The sequence below is a fragment of the Eublepharis macularius genome, chromosome 2 (genome assembly GCF_028583425.1).
Source record: "Eublepharis macularius isolate TG4126 chromosome 2, MPM_Emac_v1.0, whole genome shotgun sequence".
Lineage (NCBI taxonomy): Eukaryota > Metazoa > Chordata > Lepidosauria > Squamata > Eublepharidae > Eublepharis > Eublepharis macularius.
In genome coordinates, this window is record NC_072791.1 from 166,110,863 (window position 1) to 166,128,256 (window position 17,394).

General features: G+C 43.2%; 1 protein-coding gene across 2 annotated transcripts in view; it reads right to left on the reverse strand.

The window, feature by feature from the left end:
- Positions 1-17,394, reverse strand: part of ADCY5 (adenylate cyclase 5) — a 309,257-nt gene that overhangs the window by 15,723 nt on the left and 276,140 nt on the right. For both annotated transcript variants that reach the window (XM_054972529.1, XM_054972528.1), the window contains exons 12-15: positions 12,979-13,066; positions 5,946-6,062; positions 4,719-4,883; positions 3,273-3,448 (exon numbers count right to left, since the gene is read on the reverse strand). In XM_054972529.1, the coding sequence (XP_054828504.1) occupies positions 3,273-3,448; positions 4,719-4,883; positions 5,946-6,062; positions 12,979-13,066 (546 nt within the window). The remainder of the gene's footprint in view (positions 1-3,272; positions 3,449-4,718; positions 4,884-5,945; positions 6,063-12,978; positions 13,067-17,394) is intronic.

A 17,394-nucleotide genomic window follows, 5' to 3' on the forward strand; every position in this document is an offset into this window, starting at 1 on the left:
AGACAATGCATCCACCTGGACTGAATCAAGATCTAGGCTTCCTGTCTCATTACCAATGCTGAGAGGTAGTGGGTGTGGAGAAATCAGCATTGGACTCACATTCTACCTGTATCTGAAGAAGTGAGCTGTGACTCATGAAAGCTCCTACTGTACTGGACTCTTGCTCTTTTCTACAGCAAAACAACAGAAATCGGTGAGGGCATGGCGGAGTACTAGAGGAATGCAATTTCACTTTCTCCCACTACTTTATTTATTTATGCCAGCTGCATCATTGAAGTGGTTCTTCCATTTGAAGGAAATGTTGAAAATATTTACAGGCGCAGAACAACACCAGATGCAGAATAACACCAGTCAACAGTGCAACCCTAAATGGATTTAGAAAGATGTAACTCTGTTTAGGATTGCACTGAAAATGCTGCTGTCTGAGAATGATGAAAAGTGAACAAGCTGAACTTCTGCAGTAAATAGATTTTAACAGAATAAATGTGAGCACTCCTCTTGGGTTTTGTTCTCACGCTCATTCTCCAAGTCATCGTTCTGCACAACTGGAGGGAGTTCTGGAAATTACTTGAGGATCAAGTTAACCTGCTAACTCACACAATCAGACTGATATTTTTTGCCTCAGGCTTAATTCTTAGGTTACCAGCAGTAAGATTTGCTGCAGCATAGCTATTTGCCTGCTATCCCAGATTACATTTAAAAGAAGTGATCCTGTGTGTATGTTGGGTACCGTGATGTATCACAGGCTTTGCTTGGATAAGGCTCCAGGTTTGATTCCTGACACCTTCATTTAAAGATCTCAGGTAACAGGTGTTGGAAAAGGCTTTTTCCCTGTCCAAGAGCTTAGGGAGTGGCTGTACACTGGAATAAACAATACTGAGTTAGATGGACCGATGGTCTGACAATACGAGGCAACTTTTTCAGTATGTGGCTATACAGCATTTCCCCCCATATATCCCAGGAGAGTGTAGCCAATGCTAAGGTAGCATGATACTGGTGTGATATAACCACTTTATCATCCCCATCCATGATACATTATTTCAGTTATCACTGGGAATGGTGGAAAAGGTACCCATATCACTGCCGTTTATAAGTAGGTAGCAATTTTTGAGCTGGCTACATACATCTCTCTCTTGAAGCCTCACAAGATGAATAGCTGTATCAGCTGTCTGGGCTTCCTCAATCATGGGATCAGAAGAAACCTGGACAACAAACCTTCGCCTGCCATCTAGGAGCACACTGCAGAAGAGGCAGAAAGAGCAGGGCAGTGGAGGTGCAGTGGCTTACTTGTGGGGGCCCCAGATGTCTCATGATGGCTAAGAGGCTTTGGAAAGCATATGTGGCTTGCCATGTTGTATTTGATGGAGAGAAGAGGGAGTTCATATCCTGCCTTGTGATACTGTGAAGCGATGAATATAGGCTACTATAGTGGTGGAAAGTGCCATCAAGCCATATGGAGACCCCTGCTGGGGTTTTCAATGTAAGAGACAAACAGAGGTGGTTTGCCACTGCCTGCCTCTGCACCGCAACCCTCGTCTTCCTTGGGGGGGGGTGGGATGTCTCCCTTCCAATCACTAACCAAGGCTAAGCCTTGCTTAGCTTCAGAGATCAGGCTAGCCTGGGTTATCCAAGTTAGGGCATAGGTGAGTATAACCTGAAATGATTCCTATGCATGTTTGCTTGAAAATGAATGGATCTCAACAGAATTTAAATATGTTTCGAATATAAGCTGCAAGGTTCAGATCTGTTATATAACATTACTGGAGATAAGGGAACAGGACCTGGAGTATGAGTAGGGAGAATTCTGCACATATTCTCCCTCCATTTGGGAAATAACCACTCTGAATTTACAAGTGTTAATAACGCCACTGGTGACAATTAAATCCTGATGGTTATAAAAATGCTGACTGCCAACAAGAGCACATTATTGCCACTGGGGTTTCTTCATTTCGAAAGCTCTGCCACTGCCTGAGCGTGCATTTTCATATTGACCAGCCATGTGATTTGCCACTTACTTTAAGTGAGTAGCTATTTCTCTCAGGCGACAAACAGTAGAACGTTATGCTGGCTCTGCAGGTAGAATGCTTACTGTTTCCTAGCCTTGGAAGGTTACCATGCTTTAAAGCACTGTGAAACTGCATGCTTAGCGCTGCCTGGTGTTTACATTTTGTGAGAGAGTCTGGGCCAGGCTGTGTCTATTGCTGACTGGCTAACGTCTTTCCTGAGCATGTCCATTTCCACCTCTGGATCCCACCCAAAGCCTCAGATGCAGAGGGTGGGGTGGTCTTTCCCTCCCTTCCAACCTCATTGTCTCCAAATACACTTAGGTGAGATCTTCAATTTCAAGATACCAGCAAAATGGCACACACGCGAGAGGGTCTTAAAAAGGGGGCTTGCTTGGGAACATCGCACAAGCACAAGGGGGGGGGGCTGTTTTTTCACACGGTCTAGCATAGTTTCCCTAAGTAGCAGATGAGGCAGTGAAACCTATTTCTAGACTGCCATTTCTTACATCATAATTCTATCCCTGCCCTTGCTCCAAGGAACTCATGGCAGCATACATAGATTTTAACCCTTCTCCATTTTATCTTTACAATATCCTGAACTGAAGTAGGCTAAGCTTGGGGGGGGGGAGTCACTGGTTCAGAGTCACCCACATTGCTTTGTGACCAAAGGGGTATTTTGAGCATAGTCCTAACCTGACAATCTAACTACTATTCCACACTCTGAATTTCACTCTGACAAGTCCATGTGTCCAAATGCTTGTCCATACAAAAGAATTCCCTACACGTAAAAATGATATGCCAGGGAGAAGCCTAGGTGAAAACCGTTCTCTCCAACACTGGGATTCCTCTACTGAAAGGATTTTGTCGTGTGAACCAACAGTAAATCATGTATACCCTCCCATCTCATCAGAACTAATACAGTGCAGAAAGAGGCTTGGGTCCAGACTAAATTTTCCACAAGGGCAAGTTCTTATGCTTCCCCCTTCCCTGCTGCCACAGCAGCCCCAAGCGGCCCCTGATGTCCTGTTTCAGGTTCCAGGAGCAGGGCTTCAGGAGCATTTAAGGCTACTGCGGGAGAAGATAGGAAGAAAAACCACACTCGGCTGATGGGAAATCCTTGCACCCACAGGAACTTTAGTCTGGATCCAGCCCACAGATGTACGGGTTCATCTGCTATTTGAGGCAGCTTGGCTTCAGTCTTGGCCTCCTGTTCCCTGAGGGATGAAATGAAAGGGTTTTTAAGGATACCACCTTATATCCACTTACATGGTATTGGCTGTAACCAGGAGATCTGCATTATCAAAGAGGGTAACCCCTGGCACTTCTACGATGAGAACATAGATAAATTCGATGATCAACATCAAAATGAGTTTCCCAATGCAGCTGATCTGAAGGAACACAGAGCAGGCCAGGAGGCTCAGTAAGACACTGTAGGTAAAATACTGTGTTGAGGAGAGGGTGGGAGGTGAGAGTGGATGAGGAGAAAGGAAAGAAAAGAGGAGGGAAAATCAATAAGGGAGAGCAAACGCCAACTGAGCAGAGATGCAAAAACATGTTAAGATGGAAAAACTCCAGTTACAAATAAGTACTCCAACCCTTAGGGTGAAGCCTATAGCAAGCCTGCACAACTTGTGACTCACCCTGCCAAATGCATCCCACAGAACATGATAAATCTTCTGCAAGGGCCTACAAAAATTGGGAATGGCTTGTGGTGCTTTAATAGGCCACAGTACATGGGGGGAGGTCTACATTCGTCCTGGTAAGCTGTGCTGGGTTAGGCCCAACGTACTGCCTTCCTCTCAGTTGCATGAGTTCCATTTCCAACAGCAACTGAGTAAGCAACACTAACCAATGACTGTATCTGCCACGACTTTTAAGAACAATGCGTGCATACAATGATACGTTAAGATGCATTCAAAGACAAAAGAGGAAGAGTAACACATTTATTCCTCAGAGAACCCTCCCCTTAAATAGAAAATGCTGCCCTTCCTACTACATGTTTGGAGACATCTTACTTTTACATAGAAAAAGTAACACTGTTAATAATAAAGCCAGTCACCACTTTTAAAAAGTACACCTAAAGGTTTGGGAGATGTGTGCTTGTGCGTACACATGCATGAGTAGGTATACTGATAGCAGTTTATTATTTAATCCATATTTTTTTTTAAAAAGCACAATTTTGTGTGATGACTATTAACTACTTTAAGACCATCCCACACAGTACACAGATTGACGTGGTGGCCTGAGGTGACTGAATACAGGTCAGAGAACACATTTCTCAGTAGCTATGCTACTAAATTTAATAAAATTGCTTGTTTGAGCTGAATGTTCCTTATTTATTTATGGAATTTGCATGTCACCTCTCCTGGCTGATTTTGCTTTTGCTTCTCTTTTGTTCAAATCAGACATGCGTCTATTTTTGTTTCAATTTTAATTTCTTTGTGCTGAATTTAATGTATACCCCACCTGCAGTCTAAAGTGATACTGTCCAGAATAACAGCATCTCATTCTGCATAGTATGACAAATTAGACCTGCATGTTACATAAAGAGCAGATCCTAGTGAAGACCATTGTATACAGAAGGTCCTAGCTTTAATTCTGGGCATCTTTAGCTAAAAGAAGCTCAAGCAGCAGTGCTCAGAAAGTTCTCTGCCTGGAAGACAGCTAATGCGCATGCATGCGCACACACAAACAGAAGGCTTCAAAGGATACCTCTGGAAAGTTGCAGCTTGGCTGGGAGCTGTCACAGAACCCTTGCACTGTTCCTAGGCTATAATTGGAGGCAGAGTAGCTGATATGGCACATGTTCACCTCATGAGGGGTAATGTTGTATTCTGCAGCCACACAATTGAGGAGGTCCACAGTGCTGCATGTGAACTGACAAAAAGCAAGAAACTATCATGATACAAAGGCAAGGAGAAAGGGTAAATAAACTTTAATAGGAGCAGTCATTGATGACCTCAGGGTAGAACGTATTTAAAAAGTACTTCTTCATACTAGGAAACATCCCCAGCCAGAATGCTCTTGGGCCTAATTATACAAAACACAAACTGAACTAAATAGAGGTCACAATAGAGACTGATTAGCAAGCATGCACTTCGACTTGCTTCTCAAAACACCAACAGCTTCTTCCCCCAACCAAAGTGCCATCTAGTTTTGTTTATTTTGTTAATGCACCATCCAATTGGCACTGGGAATTCCCAGGAAGTGCCAAATTCAGGGCAAGTTTCCTGATACACCTAAGTCCACCAATCAAGATAGGCTTAATCTTCTAGTTTGCAAAATTATGTAGAAAAGCCAGCAACTGGAGATATTTGATGCCTAAGGCATTTCATAGATACAAAATTGGCCAGTCTCCTTGGCCGTTTTAAATTATACATATTGGCTGGTTATAAGGAAAATAAACATGATTGTAACTTCGCATGAGCTGAGCTGTCTTTAAAAAAACTATTATAAACACAAAATATATAGAATGATAAATACAAGCAAAGAACAACAATGATATTCTTTTTCTGCAAAATAATTCTTATAGCCTCCATAATTAAAGGGTTCTTTCTCCTGATAGCAAATTTTTTAAAAAAGATTGAATATTTTCCTGAAATCTTGTATTCCAATAATAAATAAAATCCATTTTACAAAAACATTTCAGCTGATCAATGTTTTAAAATTTGTTAATTAAGACACATAAACAGATGACCAAACTCTATTAGAGAAGAAGGATTCCCACCCACTCTCAAGACAAAGGTATACACCCTTTAACAGTAGATAACAAATTCACCACTAATCTCCAATTGGAGATATTTACCACATCTTTCAAGTCCTTCCAAGGAAGATCACTTTGAGATTACATAAACTGCTGTCTTTTGCATTACATTTCACAGTTCAGGAAGTTGATTTATCACAGTGCAACTATGCCAACGAAGGAACAGCATAACATACCATGTTGACAAAGGCTGACAGGAAAACCAGTATAATGGTGATGACTCCGACTATGGTATTATTGGTCCTGTACTGAACAATCTTCTTTGAAAGAGTCTGGAGTGGAGCTGGGAAAAGCTAGAGATAAAAGGGAAATGAAATAGTACGATTTTGTACAAGTACCTCAGAAACTGAAGAACAAAATGCAATCGCAAGCTCAAATGCTGATCTCCCACTGTAAAGCCAAGAACATTTGCTGATCAGGGATGTGCATCATCTTGTATTTATAAACTTGACCTCCCATTTACTCACCTGGGGTGGGAAATGATCATTTCCCAATTTCCCGTTCCTGAGAAACCAAGAAGCAGAGATGAAGATATGGCTTCCACGTAGTGATGCGCTAGCCATGTTCCCTAGTCTCTAGGGTGACTTGGGGAGGCAGCCTAGAATGTCTGCTGAAAGTGACATTAGAGCCTCTCCAAACTCCACTCTCCTGTACAGGTCCCAAAAATCTCTGAGGCATTTGCCAAATTTTGAAGCTGTACATGCACAGAATACTGCATTTGCAGCTCCAAAATGTGGCAAATAACTCACTCCAGAGCTATTTTGGCTCAGGAAAATGTCAGAAGGGAAGCAGCAGCCCCTCCTCCCACTTCATGATCCCCCCCCCAAAAAAAACTGGGTTCCAGCATACCTTTAAAATGCTGTTCCCCATAGCTGCTCTGAGTCTGTGGGGAAAGTGAACCCAGGCCTGATTCATTAGAAAAAGTAATGTTTAGTACATCCAACCAGTGTCTGAAATCATGGTTTGAAGTTGGTTTATTAACCACAATTGTGACACCCAGATTCTGACATCATGGCTTAATTCTAGTTTGTTCTCTCATGCTGCCTTCGTTGCAATGCAAGCTGTGAAGAAGGCAGGGATAGCAGTCGAGGCAAACCGGAAGTTGATGACTGCCTGAGGTTGTGAGCCAATCCTGGTTTCTCAAACTAACCATAAATAAAATAAATCATGTCGGAGAGTATTTGACAGACCAGTTGATTTGGATCCCTAGGAACTATCATCTTTGATATCCAAGCCCCAGTCCAGTGAGCTCAAGAGAGGTTTTTTTTCTTCATTTGCTTCCCATTTACCTTCCTCCAGGCTCCACCAGACTTTTAAAAAACTAATTCCCATCCATTTTATAAATGTCATAAATTCGAAGAAAGATCAGACAGATAGTTCTAGAATTCAGATCCTGGGATCCTACAAAACTATAGCTTCCCTATTGAGTGTGGATTTCATCTCCCCAGTTCTATCCCTTGAGAAGCAGAGACACAGATAAAGAGCACAGCTTCAAAATCCATCATTATTACTGTACCAACTAGCCGCCTAAGAGATTTTTAAAGGATACGGAGAAACGGTTTGTATGCTGCTATTTAGTGATGACTAATCTGCCTCTCCCCCTTCCCCCTGCAACCTTGCTCCTCTTTCTTCTTGCACAGTTTGAGGGATCACATTTTGCCAGTGCACTGCTTCCTACACAAGCATCATTATGAAACTGTTTGATGACAGAAGCCCTGATTAGCTGCTGCCTGTTACAAAAGAACAACCCTGCATTAATGCTGAAGGTCCAAGCCTGATGCCTCTACTTGCATCCAACACTGATATATATTTGTCTTCTAGCAACGGAAAGGGAGAATGGGAAAGGAGTGGATTGGGTGGGGAGAAGCTAGGAAAAGGTTCTGTAGTGTAACAAAACTAAGATTTTAAAAAATGTGTACAACACCCTTGGTGCTACATATGGATCACACCAAATATCACCCTATTTTTCACTGGCAAGTAGAAAGTTTACCAGTGCAGTCCTAATCAGAGTTATCCTCTTCTAAGCCCCCTGACTTCAATGGACTGAAGGATATAATTTTGCTTATGGGTGCACTGTAAACTCTTTGCAGTAACAGCTGCAGGATTTTCTTATTTTCTCTGGGTGTTCAAAGGCTTTGGATCACTACAAGGAGTGCCTGACTAACCAGCCTCCCATCCAGCTCCAGTCAAAGATTGGATTGTTGCATATTTAGAATTCTTATTGGTTGATATCATATCATAACTTAGACCTTGGAAAGATGTCAGATCTATTTTCTTATTTTGAGAACCTAATGCTTGGGGGGTGGGGGTGGGGGTGGGAGTTGATCAGTGGGCAATCATTTTTCAGAACTGTATAACTGAAACGAAACCCCCAAAATACGTTGAACCAAATGTGTCATGTTAAAGCATGAAAACTATTTTGTGATAAAAATTTCCCTTACAGTATTCAGGAATGTGGATTGTGGGTGAAGCACTAGAATATAAAGTATGAGGCCAAGAAGAGGGTTGAGAAAAGCAGTTATAATTTGTGATAGGAGAGTTTTGTAAGAAGAGGTGGGTGGACACTTGATGGGTTTGGGAGTTTGGCATTTCACAGACTCAAGATGCACTTCAGAGAAACTTACGACACAACTTGCAAAAAACTAAAAAAAATGAACTCCACATTGCAGCTGGCATCACAGCTCTGGAACAAGAAGTGACTATCTATTTTACAGTACCAAGTGACCTACTAAGCACACACAATTATTTTACAAAGTGGACAGACAGGGAGGAAAGCCCTAGACATTGAGATTCCTTAGGTTCATGAAGGGAGAAAGGGCATAATTCAGCAAAGCCATATAGAGGAGGCAATACAAATAATTGGGTTAAGCATGCTTTAGACGGTTGGATTGTGACCAATAACCTTTTTCCCTTTTCGTCTCCGGTGATGTGATATATACATTTTCTAAATAATTCTAATTTTAGATTTAAACGCTATTTTAGCAAGGTCAAATATTTAATATAACTATTTGTTCCCCTAAATGGGATCAGCCTTACCAGTAAGCACCTCCTTTGTGCATATATTTCTGATCAGGAAAAAAGCAGAGGGTATAGGAAGGCCAGACAGTACATGGTATGAAGAGGTGAGGAAGATTCAAGCCAAAAGACAAGGTATCCCAGCAACGATGGTAAGAGGCAGAACCATACATGGGTCAGCAACAAAAGCTGCACCAGGATCTTACTGGAAAGAACAGCAGGAATACAAACCAGCATAAAAAATATGTTCTGCCAAGAAACTCGTGTTTGTGTGTGTGTGTGTGTGTCAAAAATTACAGTAGGCTCCAGATTCTGACACACTCACTTGGTTCTGTTCTTGTTTTGTCTCAGATTCTGCCCTGTTTCCATCTCCAACCTGTCATATTCTTACACCTGATTTCACCTTGCTGGTCTGACCCAGGAAGCCTTTTTCAAATCAAAAAGACGGCAACTATAAAGAACAGGGAAAGGGAACTGAGGACTCTTAGCTGGTTGGCATGGCTATGGAAACCAAAGAGGCAGGGGAATGAAGACAGCAAGCAACAACTTTTGCATGGTCTGATGCAGGGCAACCTTTTTTGAATTTCACAGGCTGTTATAAGACCAAGGGCCATTCAACCATTCAAATTGTGCAGCAGGAGAGAACAAACAAAAACAACCAAGTCAGCAGAGAAGATATAATAAGAGTAATTCTTCATTATCAAACTTTGCTATGTTCAGGCATGCTGTCTTCCTCACTACCATGGATCACCAAAGCATGTCCTCGAATTGCTCCTGAAAATGGTACCATCAAGTGGGTCACCAACCTAAATGTTATTTTTCCTGAAAATGAATTGCAGCACACCTCATATCTACCTTAGTTACTAAGGTTATCTTTTGTCAACGTTTTGGGGAGGGGTGGTTGGGGTTTGGTGTTTTTAATAAGCAAATAATTTGAGTTTTCAAATTCAAAGCTAAGATATTACAAATGGCAGCTCATCTCAGAAACTGATCTAAGCAAAGATATGGTACATGCAGGGCTTTTTTCCTACCAGAAAGTTCAGGAACGGTGTTCTGGCACCTCTCCATGTGTTGTGGCCCCGCTCCCAGATGGAGATCAGTTCCCCTGGAGCAAAGGTAAGCCTGCTCCTGAGGGGGGAGGGGAGCACACACGGCAGGAGGGTGGGGGAATGGCTTGGAACAGGCCACTGCCAAGTGTGGGAGCACTCCTCCACTCGGCAGCGGCCCGATCCTGGCCTTTTTGGGCCCAGTTTGGGTCCGAAATGGCCAGGATCAGGCCCAAAACAGCCAGGATCAGGCTGCTGTCAGGTGGAGAAGTGCTCTCCCGTGTGGCAGCAGCCCATTCCAGGCTATTTTGTGCCTGATCCTGGCCATATCGTGCCAAAATGGAACCAAAACGGGCCCAAAAGAGTCAGGATTGGGCTTGAAGTGGCCAGGATCGGGCCCAAAACAGCCAGGATCAGGCTGCTGCCAGACAGGGGAGTGTTCTCCTGTGAGGCAGCAGCCTGTTCCAGGCTGATTCAGGCCAGATCCTGGCCATTTCGGACCCATTTCGGCCGAATTTGGGCCCTAAATGGTTAGGATCGGGCCCAAAACGGACAGGATTGGGCCACTGCTGGGCGAGGGAGTGTTCTCCTCCGCCAAGCAGCCTGTAGATTTCCAGGTAGCCTTGCCAGCCTCCAAGTGATAGCTAGAGATCTCCCGGAATTACAACTGATCTCCAGGCAGCAGAGATCAGTTCCCCTGGAGAAAATGACTGCATTGAAGGGTGAACTTCCTTCAATTATACCCCACTGAGGCCCCTCCCCTCCCCAAACCTCTCCCTCTTCAGGCTCCACCCCCCAAATCTCCAGGAATTTCCCAACCTGGACCTGGCAACCCTATTTATGGGGCATGACCTCTCAAGAATCAAAGCTCCATTCTTTAGATACATTTAGAAATGGACCTATGTACTGTATTTATCCACCCAGAACATAGGAGGGGTATTTAAAGTAAGCATGTAAGGTGCTTTAATTTTGAATCTTGCTCTTCTACCAACACAACAACATTCGATTTATATACCGCCCTTCAGGACAACTTAATGCCCACTCAGAGTGGTTTGCAAAGTATGTTATTATTATCCCCACAACAAACACCCTGTGAGGTGGGTGGGGCTGAGAGAGCTCCAGAGACTCTGACTAGCCCAAGGTCACCCAGCTGGCGTCAAGTGGAGGAGTGTGGAATCAAACCCGGTTCTCCAGATTAGAGTTCTGCGCTCTTAACCACTACACCAAACTGTAGGCCCATGTTCCTTTTTAGGAGGCACAAACAGAAGGTGAGAGAATCCTTGAGACACTGATTAATCAGTTATTTACCTAATATTAATAGTGCAATATAAAAAAAGGCCTTGAAAATATGTAATAGAGAACTGTTTCTCTTGACTGAACAATGCGATTTAATCTTTGTAAATGATGTAACATATCACCCATATCAAGCAACAGAACAACTAGTAGGGCGTGGATTTTATTTTTCTGATTCGGCACTGTAATAGCCAATAACAGAAATACAGAATGAGATTTATCAAGAAAAAGTCAGTACCTGTGAAAATGCACTAGAACTTGGGGTAGAAGAAAGTTGTACTTAAAACAGCTGTCATGAAGACATGAAGGAATCAGCACAAAGAGTTTATTGATGGGAAAAACAGCTTGAACCAGTGCTGTTTTTCTCAGACTTTGACATCTGGAATGCCTATTGTAGGGATAAGCAATCAAAGAAGACCCAGGCTTCCAATCCAGTCCTCAGAGGGCCCACACTATTGCTCCTGATCCCAAGAACACCCATCATTCCACAATCTCATATGCAATCCAAAATCTCCTCCCAATCTTAAACAGCAACAACGAGTCTTCCAGATGCTGCCTCCCATGTCTCTCAGGTAAAGAGGACTGAGAAAATGAGATGCATCCAGAGCCTCTATTGCTACGTGCATAAAGAGGGGTGATGGAAGAGACTGTTAAAGAGCACCTGTGTCTTGAAATTGGGGGCTGAACGCAAAAGCGAAATGCTCTGCCAAAGTCTCTGTTGCTGTTCATGTGGGAGAGAATGCGGTTAAAGAAGCCTTTCCCTATTTCTTGATCTGTACAGGAGTGAGGCTGGAGATCTGTTAAGAGATCTTCTGTCTCTTGAAACTTCTATAAATAGGAAGGGGGAGGGAGCAGATGTATACTGATACCCATAGCATTAGTTAGGCTTAACCATCTTCCATTATGGCTTTTTTAAATGTAGAAGAATATTGGAGGTGGTATTTTCCATCACGAAAAAATCATTCCTTTATGTTTTCTTTGCTGGGGCAAATGCCATCTCTAGGGGGCCAATTTACCTCAGGAAAAGAACACAAATCAGAAGGATTAAACACCTCACCCAACACTGTGGTTCCAGTCCAAATCATACTATTCCCTCCAGATTTGTCATTTAAAGGAGTTTAAAGAGGCAATAGGTAAATCATGGATCTCTAACAATTTGTCTAGTTTGGCCCCAAGTCAGCTGACAGAACTACTGTTGTAGATTAAAAAAATTATTCATGTAAACACAAAATGTAAACATTAGATACAGGGGTCATTTTGTAGAAAAAGAGCCAGAGGAATTCATTAGCATAACTCATTAGCATATGCCACACCCCTTGCCAGCACCGGAAGTGTGTCATTAGTATAACTGATTTGCATATGCCACACCCCCTGACATCACCTATCCTGGCTGTTTTGGACCCAATCCTGGCCATTCAGGGCTGAAATTGGGCCCAAAATGGCAAAAAGGGGCTGAAAATGGCTGAAAAGGGGCCCAAAATGGTCAGGATCAGGCTGCTGCTGAGCGAGTGATCCACCACCCATCAGAGGCCCGATCTGGGCCATTTCGGCCCCAATCCAGGTCATAACGGGCCCAAAATGGCTGAGAGTCAGGTGGGCGGGGCCACCTGTTATGTGACTTATTTGGGGAACTGCCGGAACTGCGTTCCTGTGCGTTCCCCCTCAAAATGAGCCCTGATTAGATATATTGTGTAAATAAACAGTTAGCTATACTGGTAGACAGATAAGAGAGAATGCGGGAGAATCCAGGATGAAGATTTCATTAGACAACTAATACAATATAGCTACCCTTAAAAACTGGCAGGTTAATCTTAACTGGTATCAAAACAAAATAATTTACATCATCACCACTCACCTTTACGCAGGAGTAAATGACAGAAACAAACACAATTGTGGTCAGGATCACGCAACTGGTCACGTAAAACCCCAGCATGAACATGGAGCTGAAACAAAAAACAAACCAAAAAAGCCGTGTGGGATATTCATAACAAAGTGTAGTATAGTGTAGAATATAGTATACACACTGGCGGATGATACTGAAGAAAAACTGATCACAAAAGCAGATCACAGTTCCCCTTTAAATTACCAGTACAGCCAGTGATTAAAGACAAAAAAGACATCTTTGATAGTAAATACAAGCCTCCTCAAATGAGATCTCTAGAATATTTTATGGTTTGAGGCTGATTACAGCGGGTCAATCCTCAAGTCAGCAATAAGGAGAAACAATAACCCTGGATGGCATCTTAGTGAATTTGAGATGGACGGAATGGCAGGGAAGCACAATGCAATTAATCTGTAGAATGCATTTAAAAAATACAGAAGCAATTTACAATTATTTTTATGTTTGTGTTCACTGTGGTATTAAAGTAATCATCAGCCCAATAGCAACAGACAGGAGAACATAATTCAAAAGTGAACCTTCAAATTAGCATGTAGTGTGTATCTGTGCCAGAAATGTATGCCTTTCATACCAGTTTAATTTTCATGGCTTCCCCTCAAAAGCTGTAGGATCCATAGTGTGCCTAGGACATATTACTCAGTACTGTCACCATTTTTAGACATGACTCCCACAGAACTCTAGTTCCTAGATTTCCCTGAGGCAAGAACATTATTCTGAACCCAATTTAAATTTGTACCACCAATATGACCTTTGAGAATAAACTAACAAGGTCACTGATTGGAATGTTAATGGCTAAAGTTTGCACAAGTAACAAAGTATCTGGTTGCTGCCATGTCCACTGCATTTCATGTGTTTGCTATAAGGAGGCCTGTGGAGCAATAGCGGGTAGTAGTATGGAACTCTGTCTCACTTGTCTTTAAATGTGCCATTGAAACTCTTTTCTACATACATTGCTGGCTTGCTATAGTGGTGCTAGAGAATGGCAGTAGAATATTCATATTATACTGAGCAAATCAGCTACCAGCAGCCACAACTCTCTCTTCACTACCCCCATTTGTTCTCTTACCCACCTTGAAAAAAAGCCCATTGAGCAACACAACAGCATTACCCAGGACTAGAGATGGGCACGATCTGCATTATGATCGAAAAACACCCACGATAATGGTGATCGCGCAATCATGACCCGGCAGATCATGATCGTCCCCGATCCAGCGGGAGAGGCCTGGATCGTTGCATTCAGGCTCGGATCAGGGATCCAGACACTCAGGCGCCAGCAATCTATTCCCCTGGCAATGGAGCCAGGGGAAAGCCTGAGCTCTGTTTGCCCTCCTTCTGTCGCCCTGGAAACCCGAATGGAAGCCCAGCTTTCCTTGATCAGCAGGGCTTCCTTCCAACCACAGAGCAGCAAAGCAGTCACAAGTTGGGAGAAGACACCCAGGGGAGGGAGGGGGAAGGGGGTGTTCTGTAGCCATGGGCACTCCAATCTCATCCCTGCAAACCCTGATAGGCAGCTCTGACGGCCAAACACAGACCTCCTGTGTTGCTGAATGGGACCTGAGGGGAGGCGGCTCATCGCCGCCTCCCCGTGCCCGCCAGGCCTGGCGGCTGCCGCCACCACCCACCTTCCCACATAGCTGGGAATAGCAGCGTGCCCAGCTTTGGCCTCCACGATCCACGATCCACGGATTGAGAACGGGAGATGCTCGGTGTGGATCGTTAATTTGGGATCGTTGCCGGCGCCAATCCACGATCAGCTGTATCATTAATTTTTTTGGGATCGTGCCCATATCTACCCAGGACTGAATGCAGGCATGGTGGCAGCAATGTTCACAATGTCTGATGCCTCCGCACAGGAGGTAGGACCTGGTCACAGTCGTATGGGATAAAGGAGACACAAAATGCTCTCTTGCGCCAGCAACAGTACCTATAGACTTAATTGTATGCTCCACTGCTGCTGTGTAACAAATCATAGGATCCAGTAAAGTCTAGTTCAGCATAAACCGTTCCCATCCAGTTTTGAACATATTGTTAATTTTGTTCATAGAAATTTCTGTAACAAGTTTTCATGTTGGCTTGTTATTTTTTTTAAAAAATCAGTGACAACAAAGAAAGCAGACTTGCCTCCTCCCCGCCCTGCTGCTCAACCTCATCCATAATTTAACAGCAATGATTATCATGCTCAGTAACATTAAGGCTAACCACATGAAAGCCAGCTGGGTTTCATGCTCTCTCCTGACTACAGAGAGCAATTCTGCTTGCTAATTTATTCACCAGGCTTTTGTGGCATTCCTGCTGATTATAATAAAACTATAGGCTACTATCCTCTCACCCAAGTATTCAAGCTTCAGAACCCATCAAAGCTTTCTCTTGAAAGCTCATGTGCATGTAGTATACAGAAACACATCCAAGAAGACCTGAGCACATGGCTATAGCTAGGAGATTGGAAAGATGAAGAAACTTGTTTACAAAAACCCATAGCTCCATCAGCAGTCCATGAAATTTATTTATATGAGTACTCTAAACCAAGAGGGCTATGTCTCAGATTAGCTTGGGGAACACGTGGACAGAAAATACTTCTTTCAAAAGGTGTGGAAGCTGAAATTTAAAATGTAAAATTTTCATACATTTATTGAGCCAATTCTTATTGATAGGACAGATGGCAACATTTGAAATGGAAAATGCTGACACCCATATGGGACAAAAAGCCTTCTGGGTCAGGATTACAGAGTAGAGATCAAAGTGATTCTAGTTGTGGAGCAAAGAGCTGCAGCACAACATTTTTCATCTGGACTAAAGGTAGTACTCAGTGCAAAAGAGATCTGTTTGCCCAAGTAGTTTAGCTTTAAAAAGGCAGATGAGAACCCCCCACACTTATCTCTTGTTTCTTTGCCAACAGGCACAAAAATAAGGTCATTTGGCAACCCATAACATATAACTAATCTGACAAGTGTTATTATAATAACAATAGTTGATCATTTATATAACAACTGCATTACAAACGTGCATTACGATCATTACCCTCCTTACCTTCACACAATCATTACCCTCTTACAATTGCACTGTTCCTATTTTATATATTAGAAATGTGTAACTGTGATACTTATTTTTCTTAAGGTTCCCCAACAAGCCCAAGGGATTACACTGGCTATTCACCAACAGTTTCCATAGAGCATAGGCATTATATTCTTGGCTGAAATGCAGTTTGGGGGTTCTAATTTTGTTTCCCCACTATAAATTATGAACATTACAAATGAAGTAGATACAATTTTATTCCTTCTTCCCAGGAACTCTCTTCAAACAACTATTCCTAGAATTATTTGGATGACACCATGGCAGCTGTACTGGTATTTATTTTGTTTATTTATATCATTTATAGTCTGCCTTTCTCACTGAGACTCAAGACAGATTACATAGCATGAGATTAGTACAATCAGTCAGGGCCAGTGTGTCCATTGAGGTGGTGGGGGCAGCCGCCACGAGCACTGAAATTAGAAGGAGGTGCCATCCCCACTCGCCTCTCCACCCCTTCACCGCTGCTGCTTGGTTCGGCTCCCAGCGAGCCAGGTGCCCCAGTGGCACAGCAGCAAGTGGGGAGGCAAGTGGGGAAGCGGGCCACCCCACTCACCTCTCTGCCCCTTCACCACTGCTGCCTGCCTCGGCTCGGCTCCTGGCGACACAGCAGCGAGCAGGTATCTCGCCTCAGGCACCAAAAATACTGGCGCCGGCCCTGCAATCAGTATCGGGAACATTTCCATACAACAACAAGGATATTTCTACACAGTGTTAAGGACATTTCCACAACAATGTCATAGGATTTTACAAAGACGTAGCATTAGCAAGGATCCAGTACAGAGTTGAAGAATTGCAGAAACAGAACATAATCAATTCTAGGAGTGACATTAGATAAACATGAAGTACAGATAGTATAAGAGTACATATTCGAGCAACAGATAATATGCAAGGCAACATAGTGGTGAAGTCTATGGTCCCTAACTCAATAGCGAAGCATTTGAGACCCCTCCCTATAATGCTTCCCTCTGATCTGAGTCAAAAGCCTTTTTGAATGATTCAGTTTTGCATAATTTGCAGAAAGCCAGGAGAGTGGGGGCTCTCCTGACCTCCTCAAGCAGACTGTTCCATAGGGCGGGGGCCACCACAGAGAAAGCTCATGTGTGGGCTGCCATTGATTTCGCCCATGGGCAGGCTGTCACCTGCAAGAGACCCTGTTCAGATGAGCGAAGCTGCCGAGAAGGGACATAAGGAGTGAGACGATCTCGTAGGTATGCTGAGCCAAGGCCATGAAGAACATTGGTATAAAACCAATGTGAGTTTATACACTATGGGATTTAGCTGGGAAAAAATATTTCCACA